General features: G+C 36.0%; 1 protein-coding gene across 1 annotated transcript; it reads left to right on the plus strand.

Moving 5' to 3' along the window:
- The first annotated feature begins 7,310 nt into the window (after nucleotides 1-7,310).
- LOC120479797 (H-2 class II histocompatibility antigen, A-Q alpha chain) lies at nucleotides 7,311-23,634 on the plus strand. The gene is made up of 4 exons (XM_089119445.1): nucleotides 7,311-7,409; nucleotides 21,971-22,216; nucleotides 22,794-23,078; nucleotides 23,187-23,634. The coding sequence occupies exons 1-4, from the start codon at nucleotides 7,352-7,354 to the stop codon at nucleotides 23,306-23,308; spliced, it is 711 nt and encodes a 236-aa protein (XP_088975571.1). The 5' UTR covers nucleotides 7,311-7,351; the 3' UTR covers nucleotides 23,309-23,634.
- Nucleotides 23,635-24,197: the final 563 nt, after the last annotated feature.

Here is a 24,197-nt window from a genome sequence, read left to right on the forward strand (position 1 = left end):
TTTTGACTAACATTTTCAACTACCCACCACCAGAAATAAGGCATGTTAACATGAAAAACATGTTAACTCCTAACTAACTACAAGCGTTACCTTATTTAAACATTGTGGGATGACAAGGTAACGCTTGTAGTTAGTTAGGAGTTAACATGTTTTTCACTTCAAAATAATGGGCCACATCACTAGTAGTTTCTGCGGGAGGTAACGCTTAAGTAGTTATTGAGGAGTTAACACAAATTTTTCACAAATGATACAAGTAATTTAATTTTATATTTGACACATACTGTACAGGTTCTGTGAGGCACTAATGTTCTAACAAACTGTAATCTGGAAGATGTGGTTTTGCGCTTATCGTAACATAAATGCAGCCAATTTCTTCATTAAAGATGCTAATTGTTTTGACAAGTGAACATCGATGTTTATATTCATGTCCTAAAGAGAAGTCCTCCTCAGGCAGCTACTGTAACATAAAGTTATAGGTTTTTGGAGTCTGAGATATATGTGACTGACATTCAATAGAGCTCATAATAGTGAACTAATTCAATCATGAGAGTGTAGCATCACTTCCTAATTATTTAAGGTTTATTTTTATTCATTATTAGTATTATTTTATGTTTAAATTTTAATAAACAGAGAACATGCGTCCATCCTGGCAAGAGTAGTGGTCACAATCTCAACCTAGCTAATGTATTTGGGGGGATGTATAAACTTCATAAACTGGTTTCCACAAAGAACCCATTTGAGGCACATGCTTCTGAAATGTTATGACCATGTTAAGAGTAAAACCCCCACAATTGTTCACTTTTTAGACATGTTACTTTTGTGATTAGTAATTAATTGGTTATTATTTCTTAGTTCACAATGAGGATATAGTAATAATCAAATACCTACCAAGAAACTACCTTTGTACTAAATTACCTATTACTTATTGCTTAGTTAATAGTGCTTCCATATTAGTTAATAGTAATAACTTCGGTGTTAATGCAGTACTACCTATTACTTCCTGCATAGCTACTTGTTAACTACGAACCATTATTTTAAAGTGTTACCCAAAAGTGCAGTTTTAATACAGAGTGAAGCAAGTAAATAAACAAATCTAGAAGCAGGGTTCCTACACATTTTCCATTTCAAAATTCCATACTTTTCCAGACTCAAATTCAAACCGTTCTGTAGATTTTCAGACCATATTCAAAGTGCCCCTATTATGCTTTTTCGATTATTTCCTTTCATGCAATGTGTATAGCTATCTGCAAAGTTATGACAAAAGAAATTGACTTGAACAGCCTAATGTTTCTGTGACAGCTACAAGTCACTGGGTAACAAATGCCCACCTATGTTCTACGTTGTCCGCTGGCGAACAACTTGACCTGCCCTAAAACGCTATAGTTGGTTGTTGTTGTGTATGTCGAGAAGACGCTGTTTTCTGCTCTGCAAAAGCAAATTCTCTTGTAATCACTTCCAAAGGATGTGAAAAAAGTCTGTTAAAAATTACTACAGCGATACAACAGCAGTACAACCCTTTGACGAATGCTTCTCAAATATCCATGAAGTATAAATTAGGTAAACAAAATCCTTATCCATTAAAGATGGGACAATACTCATTTTGACAGTAAATTTGATTATTTATTGATGTATATATTTTTTACTGCGTGTTCTACTAGCGCATTGAGCACTGAGAAATGTTCTGCTCAAGGCATGCTTGTGATTGAGGTTCAGGTTGAATAACTAGTTCTTCCAGTGTTTGATCATCGGATTCGAGCTCGGATTGATATGGTAAAATCGACAAACGCCCCCAAAAAACGCCTACTGTAAAAACAGTAGCGAGTAGCGATCTACTGTTTTTACAGTGTGTACAATTGCTATAGGGCGTAATATGGGCGTTTAGCTTCTGACAAGCACTGTAAGTGGTAGACCAATCACAGCAGACTGGTCCATCTGGCCAATCAGAGCAGAGTATAGGCTCATGACAAGGAGGGATTTAAAGAGAATGAATCATGGGACCTGCATTTGAGAATCATTGAAAAATGTGGTGATGTGCAATGTATATTTTGAGAAAATTAAAGTGTTTTTTTTTTTTTTTGTAGGAGACCTCCAAAGCAAAAATTGTATTTTCAGCCCAGCCAAAAAATGGTTTTAACCAGTTATTTATATCTTTTGCTGTAGTGTCAGGTTATAGCATATATAAAACTACCAATTCTAATGCGTTAAGCATGGAAAATATTCCCGTGCCCTATGAATAGTTTCTCGAGAGCACGAAAAAAGTTTCTCGTGTGCATGCAAAAGTCTGTATTTATACAGCACTGCGCAAAAGTCTTAGGCATGTTAGTATTTTCACCCCGAAAAGTGGTTTTAAGCGGGTTATTTATGTATTTTGCTGCAGTGTGTTAGTAGGAAATGTCAGTTTACAATTCCTAACTTTGATTTTGCCATTAATTGTAAAGATTTTTGTATGCACAAGGAGTGAAATATAGTATAGACTTTTGCATGCACACAAGAAACTTTTTCGTGCCCTCAAATAACGTTCAGGTACTAAAACAATCAGCACAAGAGGAAGCCGGTATAACCTCTGTTTCATGACAGTTTCACAGGATCCCTCCACCACCCCATCACCTCTCTTTAGGCTGGTTTTCTATCACAGTCAAAGGGGGGATAAATTACTATAGCACATAAAATATGGATTTCAAGAACATTTCAACTTGTGATCACACAGGAATTTTTTGCATGCTTACGCATTCAAATTTCTAGTTTTAAATATACTGTAACCTATCTCCTTTGTGTGTCCCTGTCATCTTACTATGAAGAAAAAGTGACTTCTATTTAGGTTCTCGTCATCCTCCGTGGACTTATCTGCAGCCTTTTTCTCAGCCTCTGTGTCTCATGTTGATAAAAATGAGTAACAAACTTCATGTCCCGAGATGACTTTTCAAACTGAGAAAATTGATCTCTGATCTCTGAGGTTTTAGTTAAGAAAAGGAGACCTTTTGCTACATTTGCACCTCCCGTCCAGACTAAAACGGCAAAAACGAAGACCTAAAATGGAAAAGTTCAGAAACGCTGCCGACCCCGTTTTGCGTATTGAATCTCCAGAGGGCGTTATTGAACACGGGACAAAACGGAGGACTTTAGAAACGATAACGCAGAGGCTCACACTCATCTCTCTGATTGGGTGTCATCAGTCATGGCCTTGGTAACCTTTCCTGATTCGTCAGCCACCAGCAAACGCACATGCCCAGTGTAGGTGAATGGTCACGTGATCCGCATTTTCAGTCGCTTTAATGTGGAAGGAGATCGGTAACACTTTATAATAACTGCACACTATTAATCATTAGTTAAGCATGAGTAAACAGTTAATTCATCATTTATAAACATTAACAGACATTAATATGCAGTTTATAAATATAGCTATAAATGCTTTTTTCTTGATTTATAAGCATATCCATAATGCGTTTAATGATTGTATTTTCATACTTTGTTAATGATCAATTAAAAATTTCTAAATGAAGTATAGCATTATTTACAAACCAGTTGTTTAAGAGTTGTCAGTCATTCATAAGATCACTTATAAAGTGTAAGTACATGTAGTAAATACAGGTAGTTATAAAGCATTTAGTAGTGGTTAGTTAACTATTTTTGTGAGCTAATCTAAAGTGAGGGCTATTCATGCTTTGTAAAGCATTTATAAAGGTGATTTAAAGACTCGTCAATCTTCTAAACAGTAAAATGTAACAAACACAAAACAGTGATGCAGAACACAGAAATATTTAACAGCTTTTAAAAATGCTTTACAAGGCATGACTAGTCCTCACTTTAGATGAGCTCACGAACATAGTTAACTGACCACTACTAAATGCTTTATAACTACCCAAATTAACCCTTAATTACAGCATTAATAAATGTTAATAAAGCATTTATTAATGTAAGAAAGCCCAACAATGCCCCCTGGAGGTATCTTTATGTATGTGACTTTGTTGGTGCTTGCACGGGCATAGACAAGTCGGGACATGTCTGAACTAGTGTCAGAGAGCAGTTCAGATACATAGGAGACTGATTTTGCTTCTCACAGAAAGCGGACTGCTGCATGTTTATTACTTCCGTGAGTGATTGATCGAAAAGTAAGTTGTCTGTTTCACATTCTATGCTGATCAAACTTTAATATTCTGTGTATTCAGTTGCTATTATCCGTGAAATGTACTAGATCATATAGTAATTTGGATAATCATATTTTCGTGTGAATTGCATGCTACCACAGTCATGTAAAGTTAAATCTAAACTAGTTTGATACTGTTCAGTTGTTTAAGTTCTGTAGTATAATGCAGATATTTAAGCTAAATAATTTGTGTTATCTGTAAACTGTTTATACTAGCAAATTTATACTGTATTTTGTTTTCTGTTCATTGTAGACCACACATACCTATGAGAAAATCCTGTAATATTTCATACAGAAATAATCCGAATAAAACCTTCTGCTGGGACACACACTCTCTTGCTCCAGTTTCTCTAACCGGAAACTCCCACCACCATTTCTACTAGTGCTTAACCGAACCCCCTGAGCGTCTCATACGCTCGTACAATTAACACATTAAGTAACCATCACTATATGCCTGAATAATAAGATGTATGAATGTACATTTAAATAGTTTATTAATCATTTACTTATTCGCTCTAAGTAATCGTATGAACCACTGAAAATTCTTAAATAACTGGCTCATAAAAAATGCAATTCTTCATTTAGAAATGATAAATTGATCATTAATAAAGGATGAAAATACAATTATTAAACAAATTATAGATATGCTTTTAAATCAAGAAGAAAGCATTTATAGCTGTATTAATGAACTGCTTATTAATGTCTATTAATGCTTTATGAATGACGAATTAATGGTTTACTCATGCTTAACTAATGATTATTAGCGTGTAGTTATTATAAAGTGTTAACAGGAGATCAATTCTAATACACAGCTAAAACACTGGTGTGGACGGAGATCGTTTTCGTTTTAATTCTACGTTTCTAAACTAAAACGCAGTAGTGTGGATGGGGCCTGAGGGTTGCCACAAACAAACATATCCAGCAGTATCTAAGTTTATGTCACGCTTTTGCAACGTGTCACTTGTGGCTTTGAACCTAGTCTGCATTTTGACATCAATGTCCACTGGTTCCTCAGGACACTCTGGGACGTCCTGAAGCCTTCTTCACTGCAGCCGAATCTCTCTCATTTACATTTATTCATTTAGCTGACGCTTTTATCCAAAGAGACTTACAATTGCTATATGTCAGAGGTTGCACACCTCTGGAGTAACTAGGGGTTAAGTGTCTTGCTCAGGGACACATTTGTGTCTCACAGTGGATTCGAACCTGGGTCTCACACCAAAGGCATGTGTCTTATCCACTGCACCATCACCACCCCAACTCTCCTTGAAAAGTGATGCAGAGGGGCCCTGACCAAGACCAAGCATCAATATGTGACAAGTTTGATATGGAACGTGTTTCTGAGAGAATTACCTCCATGCTTCCCTGAACTTGTCAAAGTGTTTAATCAGGTAATGTGGCTTTTTGGAAGCACAGCAAACTTTTCATAACTATGAAGTTCAATAAATAAATATATTTGGGGTGGGGTGGGGGTTGCAGTGGCTGTTCAGGGGACATTCTGGGAACATATTTTTTTTATTAGTTGGGTAATAATTACATATATAATATATATTTTATATAAATATAATTATATTTTGACATAATCTGCCCCGGAGCAGGTTAGCTGTGGTGATCAGTGTTGTGCCTGAACGCGTTCATTGATGCATAGTTCATGAATATTTTGGGCGAACGTGAACTGTATTACTGCCTGATGAACGTTACTGTGAACCCGTTCATTCTGGTGTCTGTGAACAGCAGCACTCTCAGTTTAACTTTGTGCCAGGTTTCTATAGAGCCTTCCAGACAAAAATCCAGATAAAACATACAGTAAAAAGGCCTTAATATGTAGCGGGAAAAACACACAATCTGGCAACACCAGCCACCAGTGCACTGTTGCATCAAAACAAAAAGCAAGGAGGCTTCGTATGATCTTTTAAATGAGAAAAATCGTACATTTCTTTGCCTGCCGATAAAATAAATGTTGTCTGTGGTTCTATATGGGCTGTGGCAATAATTTTGAAAAATAATAGCTCGCAGCAACATATGGAAAAAAATAACTATGAACTAGTTAAAATTTTTAAAGAATGAACTAACTGAACTAGTTCATTTTAAAATTTGTGAACTGAACTTTGAACTAGTTCATTTGGAAAGTGAACTTGCCCAACACTGGTGGTGATGGGTGATGAACACTAAAAGCAGAGCCACATTCATGGTGCCTAAAACCCAGGGTTGGTGCAAGCTTCTAACTAAACTGAACAAAAAAAAAAAAAAAAACCTGGCTAGCCACCTAAACCAGCTTCATGGTATGCCAGTATATAAAATGCATTTTTTTTGTGAAACCTCTTGTAATTTTTAGATTCTGCAAGGTGTATGTAATCTTTTGACCACAACTGTACAAGTATTGCCAAACAGTTGGTCTCTGCAATAAATAAATAAATACATAAATAAAAAAAAAATATATATATTTTTTTACTATAATATTAAATATATTTTATGTGGTCCTTGCAAGAAATTATTTAGTCAAAATTCACGGCCAATTCTAATTGGATGTCAAAGGAGAAAAATGCTCTTTGCATCTATAATGGTGTAGTTACAGCATCTACCAGGAGGTGCTGCCTGGATCACGCTAACCAGCTAAACCTTGACTCTTTGGATGTTGCGGAATGAATTTTTCCCATAGACTGAAAAAAACAACAACAAAACATTCCTTACAAACACTGTAAACAACAACAACAACAAAAAACCTAGCAGTAAAAAAAAGTTACAAAAAAATTACTTTGAAACTATAAATGTACATTGAAATACAAATTCAAACTTGGTTAGTGAACTTATGCTTTAGGATTTTAAGACAGGATAAAGAACTGACTTGTTCACAGCACACTGCCCCAGCATTTTTTTTTTCAGGTTTGTCATTGCATAAGTCATGTTTTCACATGACCTTGCAGTTATCTCTTCAACAAACATTTAAAACCAGCTGCTCCTATTATAACAAAAACAACATTGCATTTGCATTTTACAATTAAAGTTACAGTAAAACAATAAACCCAGCATGTCTTTTACAAAGTAACATTAGAGGAAAAGAGGGAAATTCTACCTAGATACAGCAATGTCACAGTGTCAGTCAAACTTTGATTGGAGGATGCAAAAGCCCTAAAAGAGGGAGTAACACTTTCTTTCTTTCACCTCAAGTTAAGTATCTGTCAGAAGTTTGTTTGACTCTCTATCAAGATGGAGCTGTCCATAATCGTTCTTGCCCTTACCATTGTTCTCTCAGCTGATGCTCGATGTAAGTTAAAGTTTTTTTTTTTAAATATCATTTTGGTACTGTTTTCATAAGTTGCGTAAATGGAAAAACTTCAAACTGATCTCTTGTAATAATGCTAACAGTTCATTCAAAACCTGCTTGTGCTTTTATTAGCAATGTTAACGTTTCCTTTCACACTACCAACATCAAATTATTGTCATACAGTATGTTTGGAATATTAGGTTTAAAAATGTTTTACTCACTTTGGTACTATTTTTTTTTCCACAAATAAGCAAAAAAGTATTTCCTAAACTCTCTGTAGAAAACTTTTAATGATATGAAATGAATGATCTTTCTTAAATTGTAAATTGTAAGCCATGAATTAACAATTTAATTAATTAAATGGCAATGCAATAAAATGCATGTTGCATTACTCCACGTCTGGATTGGGGGCAAGTAACAAAATAAAAATGATTAATGGAAAATTAAAAATCAATGAAGAGGAACAGGATGTATCGATATTTTGCCCCAAAAATGAACACAACAACCGGATAAATGCAAAACAAAAGTACATTTAACTGAACAAAGAGGAAATAAAAGAGATCAATAACTTGATCACAAAACAACAATAACAAAACAACAAACAAAAATGAATATAGTAATGCAGGAAATATTTAAATGAGTAAAAGTGAAAGCAATTTTTGCTCTGCATTTCACCCATCCAAGTTCACACACACACAACGCATTCTCACCCCAAGGCGTCACCTTTGGACATGCTTCAATATTTGACGTTTTAGGCGCCCTTTAGCGTCACTTACATGACGCGATCCTACGGCGTCATCTAACTGACGCTAAAGGAAAGCGTCAGTTAGAGGACGCGGTTAGGTTTAGGTGTGGGGTGGGGGTAGGGTACACGCGATCCTAGGGCGTCATCTAACTGACGCTAAAGGGCGCCTAAAGCGTCAGATATTGAAGCATGTCCAAATGCTTCCCAAGGCGTCAGTTAAGTGACGCCTTGGGGGTGAGAATGGGCTGACACACAGCAGTAAGTATTGAACACACACACACACACACACACCGTGAACACACACCCGGAGGAGTGGGCAGACGTTTTTCCTGAGGGTAGGTGCCTTGCTCAGGTGGATCTCTGTTATGGAGAAGGAGAGTGGAAGAGAGTACTGTTCATTCACTCAAACCCACGACATATAGGTTACAAGTCTGAAAAAAAAGAAACAACATAAAACTTCATCAACTCAAATCTAAACACAAACAGGAGACTATCACAATATAAAAATTTGGAATATTTACATACATTTACAAGCAAATTAAAGAAATCAACGAACAACGATTGATTCACTTTCAAAGAAAACACACCATGAACACCCTAAGTCTACGGGGCTGTAGTATGGTTTTATGGTAGTATGATGTAGAGAGGAGGGTGTTTTTAGCGTCCGTGCTAAATCTGCCCACTTAAAAATAAGGTCACATGACTCAAATATATTACCAAGAAGAAAGTTACTGAATTTTTAATACTGAATTTATAAATTGAATTGGTGGAGCACATTAGTGAGCAATGCCGTGAAGATCCCTATTAACTTAAACTGAAATCAAAGAACTAACTTCTGTGACATAATTTTTAACAAATCTGGCTAAATAGTACAGCATCACTTTGAGAGTGATTCGAAAGCAGAAGGCTGATTACCACACTGCTATTTCACTATTGGCCAGACACACAACAGTGATGCCATCGAAGGCAACAACAGTCTTTCTTTGCAAATGTAACAAGGTTTATTATTCAATATTAAAATACAATAACATTACTGAAGTGATTGAAGATGAAAAGGAAGCAGGCAACACAACATGCCTTAAGATTCCCTTATCCTGCATACTGGAAATGGCTCTGCTAAGAGGTGTACACCCTCAACCACACAAAGAAACTAACACTTACTACAAATCCTATAGCGAAGTGAGACTAAATTAAACCATCAGTTATCCCCCACCTTACAAGATTAAACCACACATAAGATGATTGGAACCATGTTGTCGTTTAGGCTGAAAAAAAGAGACTAAAGAAAACAATATCACTATCAATCTAATCACCCTTCCTACACCAGACCCAATGGGCTCTCTGCACGGCGGTATTTCCGGTGAAGGATTAAGGATGCTCAATATCTTCCGCCGATCGTAGAGTCTAATGCAATACCGAGAATTTATGTTGAATTTTATAGCCCATGGTTATAATAAAGAAACGTTAGTCACAAAAACAGATAAAACAGACACCCCTCGTTGTGTTTATGCTTCTTTTTAAAATTATATTAAGTAAACATAACTATATAAAATTACATCTAAACGTATGTACGTTTCGTTTCAATGACGGGAGGACAGTAAATTTTGAAGACTCTGCCATAATCCCGTTTTCCTCGGTTCTCCTCCGCTTAAATCTCCACAACCGGAAATGGACGAGCATCCTTGCGTCAAATGCGGAACTTATGCGTGCATATAGCCCATTGGCTTTATGCACAGCTGCACTACTTCCTGAACTTCAGTCAGCTCCTTGTTTTCTGTCTGCCATTATTGGCCAAATTAATTAATTCAGGTGTGCCTGACCTCAGTAGTCATGGCAACAATAATCAGACACACCTGCATTAATCAAGTTTGGCCAATAATTGCAGACAGGAAACAAGGAGCTGGCTTAAGTTCCGGAAGTAGTGCAGCTGTGCATAAAGCCAATTGCCAACATTCTTAATAACAGTAATCGGCTATCATGCATCATCCATAAAAAAAAAATAATAATAATATATATATACTGTATATTAAAAAAAATATATATATATATATATATAATTTATGATTGTCATATAAAAAAAATTACTTACTGTTAAAAACAATTACATCATCAAACATCCTCCAATATACAGTAAAAAAGAAAAAGAAAAAAAACCCTCTTAAATTCAGCTGTGTGTGTCGGGGTTATGTTTTTTTATCTTGGATTTTGATGTGTTTCCCTGTTCTGTTCATTTCTTATATCTTCTAATCAGTTAATTAGTTCAGGTGTGTCTTGTTAAACTGTCTGTTAGCTCCCATTGTTTTCCATGTATATAAGCCCTCTTCTGTCTTGGTCAGGCATTAGTTAACATTATGTGTATGTGGTATGTTTCTCCTTTTTATTGTTTGGATTGTTCTATCAAAAGTCTCTTGAAGACTCTTCATTGTGCGCTTTAATACAGCCACATCTTGTGACACTGTGCTTCTCTGCATTATGACTGCGTTAATGGACTGGGGTCATTTTCAGTGACTGCAATTGGTTGCTTGGTTGAAATTGTAAACAAAAAATAAAACATCGGTAACTAGTCAACCATTCTCTGAGATTTTTTTTCATGATAATCGAATGTAAAGAGTTTTATCTCTAAAAACTGTTTAGCGTATAATGCTAGTACTGGGGGCATTTACTAAGTAAAAAGAAATCGCTAGTTTATACCACTAACAACAAGGCTCAAAATAGCCTCACACTAACACCGAAACATAATGAGGGTCCATTTATGCAAAACGAAGCATTGAGAACTTTATAAGTGTACAGGCCGTTTAATAAGAAGATACTTTATAAAGACGGTTCACTTCGTGTATACAGGCGGCGCCATCTTTGGAAAACAGTCACGACAAGTCAAACCATGAACGACGTGCTGAGTGATCTGAACTGTATGAAGTTCAGCGAACTTCTGAACTGTATGAACGGCTTTCGGGGATCGACTTATCGAGACTATTTTCTAAGATGGCTCCTGTCTGTATACATGAAGTAATTGTCTTTATAAAGCATTAACCCTTTCACACGTAAGTTTAAAATATTCTAACTGACCCCCCAGCGTGAGTTTTTCAAGGCGACCGTTATTTAGAACTTGCCACTTTAATGTTTCCATGGTGACGCGTCATTGCTTGTCACGTGACACAGCACAACCAGAACAGAGCGCGGAATGAATGATGATCTGCTTTTATGTCATTTTTCCTTTTTTATTAAAAATATAAAAAAAATGTATTAGCTATATCATGAAACACTGATATTCCGATTGTCAAATATGTGCAAGTGGATGGGTTTTGTTGTTTAGACATCTTTATAACGATCGCGTTAGTTGAGCTGTATGCACAACGGGCGGCGCCATTTTAGTTTTGTTTTCAGTTCAGAGAATCGGATCTGTTGGATTTATAACGTCAATTCATCCACTTCTCACGATATACATGATATTAAATGGCTGGTGAACTGGGAGAAGAATATGATCAAATGTTAAGCTACTTACACAATGTGTATCTGATATGAATAAAATGTGTCGTCTTATTATAATTGAAGGATTATTATTGCCGCTTCCATAGACATCTGTATGTATTTTACAAACTCAAAATCATTGTTTTGCTTGTACATATGTGTATTTGAAGAGCTCTTTTCCAAAACGCTATAAATCCATTTCAATAGTTTTCAGGAAAACTACATTTTTTTACCTAGACCCACACATTTTGTGAATATTCAAATTATCCTGTTTAAATGTTTTATTGGTTCAGTCTGAACATTTTGAACAATAATTATTAAATCAAACAACAATATTGTTAATGATAATTTAAAAGTTAATTTTATTTTTTTCCAAAACGCTATAAATCCATCCATTTTTTGTATCATTTTTAGTAAAGTCATTTTTAGTAAAGAGTCAAACCTCAAACAAATAGTACCAATTTCAACATATGCATGAAAAAAACGAATTATTAAAAATGATCAATATATGATAACGATATTCAAAAAAGGGATGGGCACCCCACCAGCACATGCACACACACACAGGCTACATAACATGTGAGCAAAGCGGAGCAGCATGACGCTTAAATATAAGTTAAAAAAAAAACAAAAAAACAAAATAAACATTTCACATTTGTTTTTAATAATATTACATTACTTATTTTTATTATTTCATCTATGTTGAGTAGGCTATGAAAAGGGAACCGCATGAGATGAGTAAGATAGGATCAAAATTCAAAAGCTGCCCAATATCGGAAAATATTTGGAGTGCGTCAGACATGATTTTGACCACTTATTAAGTTTTGTTTTGTAGAAAGCTTGTAAATTTCGTTTCATATAAATTGTATCTTCATTTTAATAAATGTTAAATCGACAAATTGACTGGATTAATACATTAGAAGTAAATATCAGACAATATAATCAGGACACAGAGGCGCGCAGGTGAACCGGAGCGCGTCTCATAATATGAACCGAAACACCACGATGCTTGCCTCATACAGGCCTGAGAACTAAGCTACAGAAAGCTTTAAATATCTACTTTTAAACAAAACAATTAAAAACTAAAATAAATTGGCAACTCTCTGCGTATGTAGGCTAATTCGAAGTATGCGTTTCTATAGGCCTATGCGCGTTCACTGCGAAGATGGCGAGTAAGCATCATCAACTTTATCTTTGTTGCTGACACTGACAGAAAACACTAGTTTATTAATAAACAATTCAAATGTTTCATGGATAATCATTACTTTTGCCGGTTCTTTGTGGCAAGCTTTATGCATACGTTGAAATGCGGAATAGGCAATTAAAAACGCTCATATGGTTTCTCTCCCATTTAATTAAATCAATATATGTGATTACTGATAATACAAATGGCTTAAATGATCTACTACTAGTCGACTAGAAAACTAGGACTCATTTTGAGGAATGAATGAACATAATAAACCTCTGTTCAGAGTGCCGCCGTGCTGGATTGTGTAGAGCGCTCATTGAATTTGAGGATTTATCGTGTTAACACAGTCTCATCCCAAAAAGTCATATAACTGACGTCTTGGGGCGTTTTTTGACCATACGTCAATATCCGCCTTTTTAGGGCCCCCTTAAACGTCGGTAGATGGCGATCCCGGGACGTCATACAACTGACGCTTTACCTTTAACGTCAGTAAGGTGACGGGTTGGGTTTAGGGTTAGGTTTCGGTCTGGGGTAGAGTTAGGATCCCATAACCTCATCTACCGACGTTTAAGGGGGCCCTAAAAAGGCGAATATTGACGAATGGTCAAAAGACGTCCCAAAACGTCAGTAATATGACGTCTTGGGATGAGACCGGGTTGATCGTGTTTAGGCTAAAAACAGGGCTGGCGCTTATCGCGGCTTGGAAAGAAACTGTATCTTGCAGTACATTTTAAACAAGGAAATATAGCGATTTGGCATGAAACGTTGATGGAGCAGTGAAAGGGTTCTGTCCACAGCAGAATGACACGACAAACTCGTTTTTTTTAAAAATGGCGTTTATCGTGTTTTGGAAAAGAGCTCTTCATTTAAATGTCTGAAACCTAAAATAAACATTATGTGGTTGAAAACACTCAATAGTTGTGATATATGACAGCACTGATTGCGTCTGTCTCTGGCTGAGCGCCAGCCAACGCACGAGAGCAAGTTTGAATTTAGCAGTTGCTGACATGTGCACTGAACGTTCTAATCACACCGGTGTCATCGTACGCTCCATGGGACCAGCCAAGACTGATCACACCGGTGTGATCGTATGCGTGAAAGGGTTAAACGGTCTGAACACTTGTTCTCAATGCTTCGACATGTAGGGACCCTCATTATGTTACTGTGTTAGTGTGAGGCTATTTTGAGCCTTGTTAGTAGTAAAAACTAGAAGTTAACTTCTTTTAACTTAGTCAATGCCCCCAGTACTATTATACGCTTAACAGTTTTTAGAGATAAAACTCTTTACATTCGATTATCATGAAAACAAATCTCAGAGAATGGTTGTCTAGGTACCGATGTTTTATTAGACTAAAGGTTCATTTTGCACTGGATTTCTACTTTAAGGCTATGCTAAATAATTAAACTGACCATAAGAAAAATGTACGCTAGCACCACAAATGAACACCGGCCATCTTTTTATTAGCCTTATAAAACTCTTATCAACTGTTAAAAAGCATCACAACTAGTGAAGCCTAAAAAAGCATAGTTAAACTTACACACACACACCAGTTAAACTCTAGTAACCTAAAAAGGCACAATATCCAAGCCAATTATATATAATATTAAACAAATTAAATACAAAACAAACTAAAAATATATAAAACCTCACCGATATTATGATACAGTAATTTATAAACACGCAGCCTCAATGGGAAAAAAAAGCACCTGTGGCAACTTTTTGCAAAACGCTACATATGTAGGCTATGTAGCAATACTTACAGTACATATTGCGGCAGTTCCAACAGAAATGAACACTAGAGGCAGTAAAACAGCAAGCACTTTTAATCCTTTTCATACCAAAGTATGAGAACATGGCTGTCACTGTTATGTGGCTTAGATGAAAGCAAAAGAGGATGTAGCTAATGGAATAGTCTTTAATCCACAAATTCAAAACAATAAGCTGGAGGAAAACTCAACCACGAACAAATGAACTCAAACACATTAACACAACGCAAGACAAGGGTCTAACAGAAAGTGAAGGCTTAAGTAGAAGGGTAAAGAAAGTCACAATTACTGTGCGATTTTGAGCCGGAATCTGACTCGTGCGACTCTTTTTCGGGTGGGACCGATTTTCAGCTTTGTCGTGCGTCGTTTGTCGCGCAGTGTTTGTGCAGTGTACAAGGGGAAACGAGAGGCGATTAACCTCTCCCGATCGACAATCGGATGGTTGGATGAATTTCTGGCATGTCAGAAATTTTGGTCGCTCCTCGAGACTATATCGCACAATTGATGCAAAGCTAGAACCAATTGCCCTAAACTCATGCTGTTTCCGAAATCTCCACTCAAACCACTACTCCCTACCCCCTATGTAGGGGGTAGGGAGTAGAGAACTATATAGTGAGCTCACCAGCATAATAGAAACACCACTTTCGGACACTACTCGATCATCTCTCGGCTCTGGGCTAATTTTTAAAAATAAAAACAGTACATTATATTGAGCTTATTTCTCCAAAATTTTTAAACTAAAAGTCATTTCTGGCTGTTTCTGTGAATTAATGCATTCTGATAATGCGCTACTCCACACATGATTATAGAGGGAATGCATTGACGTCACTTTCCTGCTGGAACAACCCCCCTCAGCCTGACCGAGTGGCAAAAGATCTGCTGCGTGACTGGATTTAATAGGGGAAACTGCGAAAATGCGACTAAACCGAACAATTTTATCAATTTAAACTAAATGTTTGACTCAATATAATGTTCCTTACAACTTACTAAAGATCCAGTGATCCATGGATATTGACATGCAGCCAGGAATCGTGTTGCCTGACATTTATGTTTGCCTGATTTCGACACCGGGGAAATAAAAGCAAGACCGAAACATAAAGCAAATTTGTCTGTGAACGCTTTATATAAATACAATATAGGTAGGTCTAAATCCGGGTCTTTCCACTTATATCAGTGTTATATATAGCCTATATATCATATCGTCCAGCCCTAAAACTTTATAGTTTTTGTTTTTTTTGGTCAGTGTTTATTAAAAAAACATCCAATAATGCAGAATATGCAATGATAAATATTTAATTGATGAGTTGTTAATATATATAACAATACAAAATATACGGGTATGGTTTTACAGCTAAATTCAGCATATTGACACAAAATGATAACTGTATCCACCTTTCGCTGACTGGAGTCCAGTTGTTTGTGAATTGCAGTGATCCATTTGCTCCTCTTTCTATAGTAATCTGTAAAAATATAGCCTACCTCAGATTTTTTGTCAAATCTAGTTGTACAGTCAATCGCAAAGCTCTTTCCCACTTTTTATGTGGTGTGTCGTAACATATACAGCCGCTCAGTCTTTTTGCCACTCACTGTGAGGAACTGCAGGCACTCCGGCCGACGGTGACGTCACGCGCATTCCCTCTATAACTTATTTTTACAATCAGCGCAATGCATGATGGTATGTAGGGTTTAGGTTAGTGACCACAGGCCTATTTCACAAGATGGCGACCGAGACCGGAAGTAGGGTAAACTTTTTTCCGGTGAAAGCGTTTAGCGCTAGCACAGTTGCAGCGGAGGACAAATATGCGGAGACTAAAAGCGGTCCGTCTTGTTGCTTACCTGTTTATGAGAAGAAACAATCTAATTTATCACTTCACAGCTTTCTGTGTTTTCATGGCACAACTGGGGAGAAGTTAAATCACGTCAGACACAGACGACAACAATACGACCAGCTGCGATCGACATTCATTCTCAAAATGGACTGTGAACAGCTTGTTTTCTCTCAATCATTCATACATCTGACAAGAGTAAGAATAGCAGATGTTTTCAGTTTTGTTGATAGTTTTCAGGGAGCTGTGAAAACATCGAAATTGGACAAAGGTTACAAATTCTTGACGTTTGCTTACATAAAGTTTCATTCATTAATGTCATGACACTTGATAACTGCTCACATTCAGCGTAAATATATTGAAAAACAATAAATAAATAAATAAATAAATTGAAATGATGTCTGATTGTAGGCTATGAGTGAAATCTAGTGTCTTTTGTTAAAAAAATTATATATATGGAATTATATGATCTTTTCATAACAGCTAAAATCTTTCAGACAGTTAAATATTGTGTAATATCATGATTTAAAAAAAAAAAACCATGTAATATCACTCACTTCATTCATGCAATCTCCTGGACTAATTAGTGATTTAAAAAAAAAACATGATATTATACAATATTAACTTTGTAATCAAAGCCTGGACTGGAGCAAAATCACGTTCCTCTCTCCACTCATACCGTTCTGTTGTCACTCCGCTCTTGATCCACTCCTGGTTTTCCCGCACCCATGGTAAAAGGAAATAAAGTTACAGAAAACATCTTCTACAAACAATTTTAATTTGCCAATACTTATTAATAATACATAAAAGTGCATGACGTGCAAATCGGATAATAATCAAGTGCAATATGTTTTTTCAAAGCATCGGTCCCGAACGAACGGGCATCAACACTACATTTCAACATCTGCTTCCTCCTTCACACGCGTCTGCCGTGATTAAACTTCTCCACAGTTGTTCCATGAAAACCCCCAAAACACGAAAAGCTGTGAAGTGATCCATATGGTTGTTTCTTGTTTGGTTTGAAGGATTAAAAGTTAAGCAACGGGACGGACCGGTTTTAGTCTCGGCATTTTTCCTCCGACTGCAACTGCTAGCGCTGTCACCGAAAAAAGTTTACCCTACTTCCGGTTCGGCGGCCATTTTTGTGAAATAGGCCTATCGGTTGTACCAGAGCCCGTCTAACGGAGAGCCTTGGCACTTCCTATGAGCCCCATTGTGTATCATCCTGGTTGCAGTTCCATTAGAATTCCACTGGAGGTGATCACGGGCGAGAGCAGAATGAATGGGAGTCTATGGGGCTAAACCAAGCGTGCCGCACAAGCCCTCAAAAGTGAAGCCAAAACGTCTCGATCGCCCCCCTGTGACCGGTCCTAGTATAGCTCATAACCCCCGCCTCCCCATGTTATTCAAAGGGACGCGAGACCAACTAAACAATTAAATTACACTTCAAATATCCTTTTTCCAAAGATAGTTTCTGTCATTTATTGTAGTTTCTATCACGTTGATGTAATTTCAAGTGTTCGTTTTTAAAATATGTTTGTTTATAGTTAGTTATGTGATGATAAAATAACGGTGCTCTGACATCATGATTGACCGCTGTGATTGACAGGTTCTCTGTGTGAGGTAGTCACTGAAGCACCAGCGGACTTTTTTAATAATGTTGATTATGTGGTTAGTAGTTGTATTTACCTTATTTTAACGAGGTTCTGCAATCAGCAGACATCATTGGAGAAGAACGAAGCAGACAGAGGACACTTAATAAAAGTGAGGGGCGTGTGCTTGCGTTTGATTCAGCGAGAATGAGGGCGCGGCCTTGATTTCGCGGCTTTACTTCCTGCTCACGACTGCGCATGACTGGTCCCGAAACACGCAAGTGCGCAGACTCAAGTCCATGATGTCAGCGTCATATCGAGACACTGGCGGCTTCAGTTCACTCTGATGGAAAAGAGCGAAGGGGCGTCGTCCATCTTTTTTACAGTCTATGGGCTAAACGGCTAAAAGTGTCTCTTTCACCTGCTTGTCATTAAATTAACATAGATTTTATTGTTGATTCCGCAAGTTCAATATAGATTATAGGCCAAAAGTCGAATGAATGAGTACTTATGTCCTTTTGATCTACAGGTTAGGCTGTTGTTGGCTGGAACTCGCTAGCATTCTGCTATTGTGTGACGTCATCACAGTTTTGAACGGATTTTTAGAACAGATAAGTGAACTTAAAAATGCAATTTTCAGCTGAGTGTATTTTCTTAGCCCTCCCTTTTGAATACAACTTTCAAATTACTTGACAAAAAATTATATCCTGAGAAAAGTGGATTTATGGGGGTGAAACCCCATTGACTCCCATTCATTCTGCACTCGACCGCGAGCGCCCCCGCATGGACAGAGATGCATTACTGCAGGCAGTCCAGAACCCGGAAGTAACCAGCCAGTGCCAATTCTCTTCAATTAGACATTCTCTGGTTGTACACTACTTTTCAAAATGCATTCTGGGATACATTGAGTGGACTATATAGGGTATAATAATCATCACTATTATGGCAAGCCGTTTTAACATTTAATCATTTTAACCCACTAGTCTATATTTTCATGCTACTAGTACTTATTTTTTAGATACTATACACTCGGACAGCACTACAAAATGGTGAGCTCACTATATAGTCCACTATATAGTGAGAAGTGGGGGATTTCGGACACAGCATCAGTGTTTTTTCTCTCACTGCGCCTGCGCAAAAACAGAACTTTAACCATTTCATCTGCAGCAAAAATAAAATTATAATAAAAACGAAAAGAGAGAGATCTTTAAGTTTTGTAGTTCAAACCAGCTACACCTCTTTTATTAATTTGTTAAACAACGTTTTTGAAATAAACCTGTTTTTAATTTTCATTGATTATTGCAATGTTCGGACAAATTATAGACTGTTAATAGTTATTTATATGCCTATAATTCATTGTAATCGACCTAAATGTTTTAGACAATTTTCAACGAGGAGGAGTTAGCTTCTATATTTTATTATCATATTTTATTATCCTCACAGCACGTTGGTTATTTGCTCTGAAATTATTGCGTGGCAAATTAATTATAATAGCGAATCAATTTAATAATAAAATGGGTAACACTTTATAATAACTGCACGCTATTAATTATTTGTTAAGCATGAGTAAACAGTTAATTCATCATTTATAAAGTATTAATAGATATTAATAAGCAGTTTATAAATACAGCTATAACTGTTTTTTTTTCTTCATTTATAAACTATAATGCGTTTACTAATTGTATTTTCATACTTTGTTACTGATCAATTAATAATTTCTAAATGAAGTATTACATTATTTACAAACCAGTTATTTAAGAGTTGTCAGTCATTCATTAGATCACTTAGAAAGTGTAAGTAGATGTAGTAAATACAGGTAGTTATAAAGCATTTAGAAATGGTCAGTTAACTATGTGTGTGAGCTCATCTAAAGTGAGGACTATTTATGCTTTGTAAAGCATTTATAAAGGAGATTTAAAGGCGCATCAATCTTCTAAACAGTAAAATGTAACAAACCAACGCAGTCTCATCCCAAAAAGTCATATAACTGACGTTTTGGGACGTCTTTTGACCATACGTCAATATTCGCCTTTTTAGGGCCCCCTTAAACGTCGGTAGATGAGGTTATGGGATCCTAACTCTACCCCAGACCTAAACCTAACCCTAAACCTAACCCGTCACCTAACTGACGTTAAAGGTAAAGCGTCAGTTGTATGACGGCCCGGGATCGCCATCTACCGACGTTTAAGGGGGCCCTAAAAAGGCGGATATTGACGTATGGTCAAAATACGTCCCAAGACGTCAGTTATATGACTTTTTGGAATGAGAATGTGTTGCAACACAATGATATAGAACATAGAAATATTTAACAGCCTTTAAATCACCTTTAAAAATGCTTTACAAGGCATGAATAGTCCTCACTTTAGATTAGGTCACAAATATAGTTAACTGACCACTACTAAATGCTTTATAACTACCCAAATTAACCCTTAATTACAGCATTAATACATGTTAATAAAGCATTTATTAACACAATCAGTAACCATCACTGTATGTCTGAATGATAAGATGTATGAATGTACATTTAAATAGTTTATTAATCATTTACTTACACATTCTCTTATGAACCACTGAAAACTCTTAAATAACTGGTTTATATAAAAAAAATGCAATTCTTTATTTAGAAATGATAAATTGATCATTAATAAAGGATGAAAATACAATTATTAAGCAAATTATAGATATGCTTTTAAATCAAGAAGAAAGCATTTATATCTGTATTTATAAACTGCTTATTAATGTCTATTAATGCTTTATAAATGATGAACTAACTGTTTACTCATGCTTAACTAATAATTATTAGCGTGTAGTTATTATAAAGTGTTACCATAAAAGGTAGGCCTCCCCTAATAATGATAATCCAATAATAGCTACTAGTAATAATGCATAACTTGGAAATGCTAAATGATCTTGATATTAGCTGATGCTTGTTTTATATCTCTGGATATATGATATCATCTATCTGCGCAATCCAAGGGTTTATCGCAGATATTTCACACGTATAGTGTGAGCAGTGAAGTCGCAGCTCGATGATCGGACCGTATAGTGTGCGCATATAAATCCTGAACTTTGACTTTTACATCACATGCGATTTACTCGTTCAGTGTGAGTAGGTACTGTGCTGAAATCGCACAGACATCGCACAGTGTATGCCCGCCTTTACCTTGCTCGGTAGCTCAAACACAGTTGTAGCCTGCTTATGAAACGGAGAGCTCGGGTATGAAACCTGTGAAACATGACAAAAGAGCTCAAAGACAAGAGTTAAAAAAAAAAAAAAAACTAAGTAAATTGCTTTTATTTTAGTAATACACATTTGCTTTTGTTAATACTGTATAGGGTATAGGGGTTTAGTGTAGGTGTGTTATTTTGATGGAGCATTAAGCTTTAGCGTCACTCAATAGACATTTGAATTCAGAACTGCAGTGATAGGCCTACACAAATAAGCGTAATAAAACGTTGCCATATTCAAGTTAATCTGTTCCGTAAAAAAAACGAAACATGCTTTTAGCACCACTCGCTGGACATTTCACATTGAAATTGTCCCGAAACTTATTCTTGCAAAAATGTTGCCACAGGTAGTTTTTCTGTAGCCTAATCATCCTGGGCTGTGATTAATATAATAGCAAAAAGAAAATAAACAATACTGAAAAACATTAAATATGCTTGACTAATGAATTAAATAATTAATCACTTGGCCTAGCCTGCAATGGAGGAAGAGAAAGTTACTGATCGACTGCGGTGATCTATTTGATGACTCCTTTCTTGTTATGTGGCAAATCGTGGCAAAGGTAAAACTGTGGGATCCCAATGCACCCCTGAGCCCTGGGTAGATATCTGCAGTAGGCCTATATACTGTAATTTGCCCTTCCAATTTATGAACAATATAATCAAATATGTATTTTTTTCTCAGTTATTCAATGTAACACAATTGTCAACCCTGAGAATTAAGTTTTATGATGCTCAATCTTTTTCAGTTGTTCATGAAGATTTCCACATTGCCATATGCTCTGATACTGAAGCAGAAGACATGTTTGGATTTGATAATGAGGAGTTGTGGCATGCTGACTTTAATCAAAAGAAAGGAGTAGAAACATTACCTGATTTTGGAGATCCTATGACATTTCCTGGATTTTATGAAGGTAGTGTTGGTGAAATGGCAGTATGCAGAAGTAATGTAGCCTTGTGGACTAAAACTTTCAAGAGTCCACCGCCAGAAATGGGTAAGACATGAGCATGTGCTATATGGACTTTTACATTTTTGAATGAATATCAACACTGCATAAACACATGATATGAGTAAAACTTTACATTAATTTTCCCTAAAGTTTTATTAAGGGCTTTATTAAATACTAAAATATATTCCCAAACGAATCATTGATAGGCTGATCTAATAACATAAATAAAAAAAAATCAACTTTTACACAATATCTGTGAGCCATTTTAAATTTGTGTAAAAGCTTAATAAAGATGCTTATTCATGGTTATTTTAATCAAAACCAACTGATTTATGCAAAAATAGAATCTTATATTGAGATAGGTGTTGTGTTTATGTTCTTTAATGTAATGCCTTGACTCACTTTTTTAGTGATTAATAAACCCAAAGGGAATATTAATGTAAAGTGTTATCATGATGTGAACATCTGTCTGGAAAAATAAATTCAATTATTTGCTGGATATAACATCCATCTAGTGTCATCAGGTTTTTCCTTAAAAGTTTATATAATTAAAATAATGTTACACTATCTACATTTATTTGAATTAAGTAATTAATTAATGAATAGTTATCTGTGATTCTAGATGCACCCGAGACTTCCATCTATCCAAAGGATGATGTACAGCTGGGATTTAAGAACACCCTCATCTGTCATGTGACCGGCTTCTATCCTCCATCTGTCAGCATCTCATGGACTAAGAACAATGTTAATGTGACAGAGGGTTTGAGTTTAAGCCAGTACCGTCCAAGGAATGATGGTACTTTTAACATATTTTCAACTCTTAAGTTTACACCAGGTGAAGGAGACATTTACAGCTGCACTGTGAACCACAGAGCCCTCCGGGGTCAACCTCAGACCAAAACATGGGGTGAGTGTGAGTTTTAGATTGAATGCATGGACACTGATTTCAGTACTCTTCCAGTTCTTCATTCTGTTAAAATGATCTGATCCTTAAATATATTCATGCATTTTCTAGATGTTGAAGTAGCTCTCCCAGGTGTTGGACCAGCTGTGTTCTGTGGAGTGGGTCTGACTCTGGGGCTGTTGGGAGTCGCAACGGGAACCTTTTTCCTTGTCAAAGGAAACAACTGCAACTGACTATGGACTATTTAAAAGACTTTAATTGAAATGAAAAGAAAATAAGTTAGTGGAGGTTACATTTACAGATCACTTTGCAATTTGTATAATAAGTATTGTACTAAACACTTTCTCAATGTTTCCTTTCCAATAGATGTAGTTTCCTTCTGGGTGAATTTAAAACTTTCATGTAAAATTAAAACATATATAAAAATTAGACATACATTTGAAAATGAGGTAGAATTTATGATGTAATTTTTGTAATCAATTTAAATCAATTTACTATAAGTAAATAATGGCCTTTGTATTTTATGATATGCATCAAATAAAGGAGAACTGGAGCTGTTTGTTCTATCTTCATGTGTTCTGTTGATAAAAAGAATGTAATAGATATATTATATTCTTTTATATGTGTCTGTAAAATCATGCTTATTTCCTGTAATGCAAAACCTCACTTTACATTAAAGGGATACTCCACTTTTTTTTGGAAATAGGCTTATTTTACCACTCCCCCAGAGTTAAACAGTTTTTACCATTCAGTTTTACCATTTCCGAATGTATTCAGCCGATTTTCTGATATTTAGGAGAATATCAGTAACCAGACAGTTTCTGGTCTCATTGACTTCCATAGTATATATTTTTTCCTACTATGGAAGTCAATGAGACCAGAAACGGTTTGGTTACTGATATTCTTCTAAATATCAGAAAATCGGCTGAATGGACTCGAAAATGGTAAAGCCTATTTCCAAAAAAAGTGGAGTATCCCTTTAAGGACTATGATACCTCTGTGTAATTGGGTCCCTAATTTTTATAAAACATGTGGTAGCACTTTATTTTACAGTCCTGTACATACTATGTTCTTATTATAGTAATAATAATACCTGGGTAATAACTAGGTACTAACCCTGAT

Source organism: Pimephales promelas, chromosome 14 (genome assembly GCF_988280905.1).
Source record: "Pimephales promelas chromosome 14, fPimPro1.hap1.1, whole genome shotgun sequence".
NCBI classification, from domain to species: Eukaryota; Metazoa; Chordata; class Actinopteri; order Cypriniformes; family Leuciscidae; genus Pimephales; species Pimephales promelas.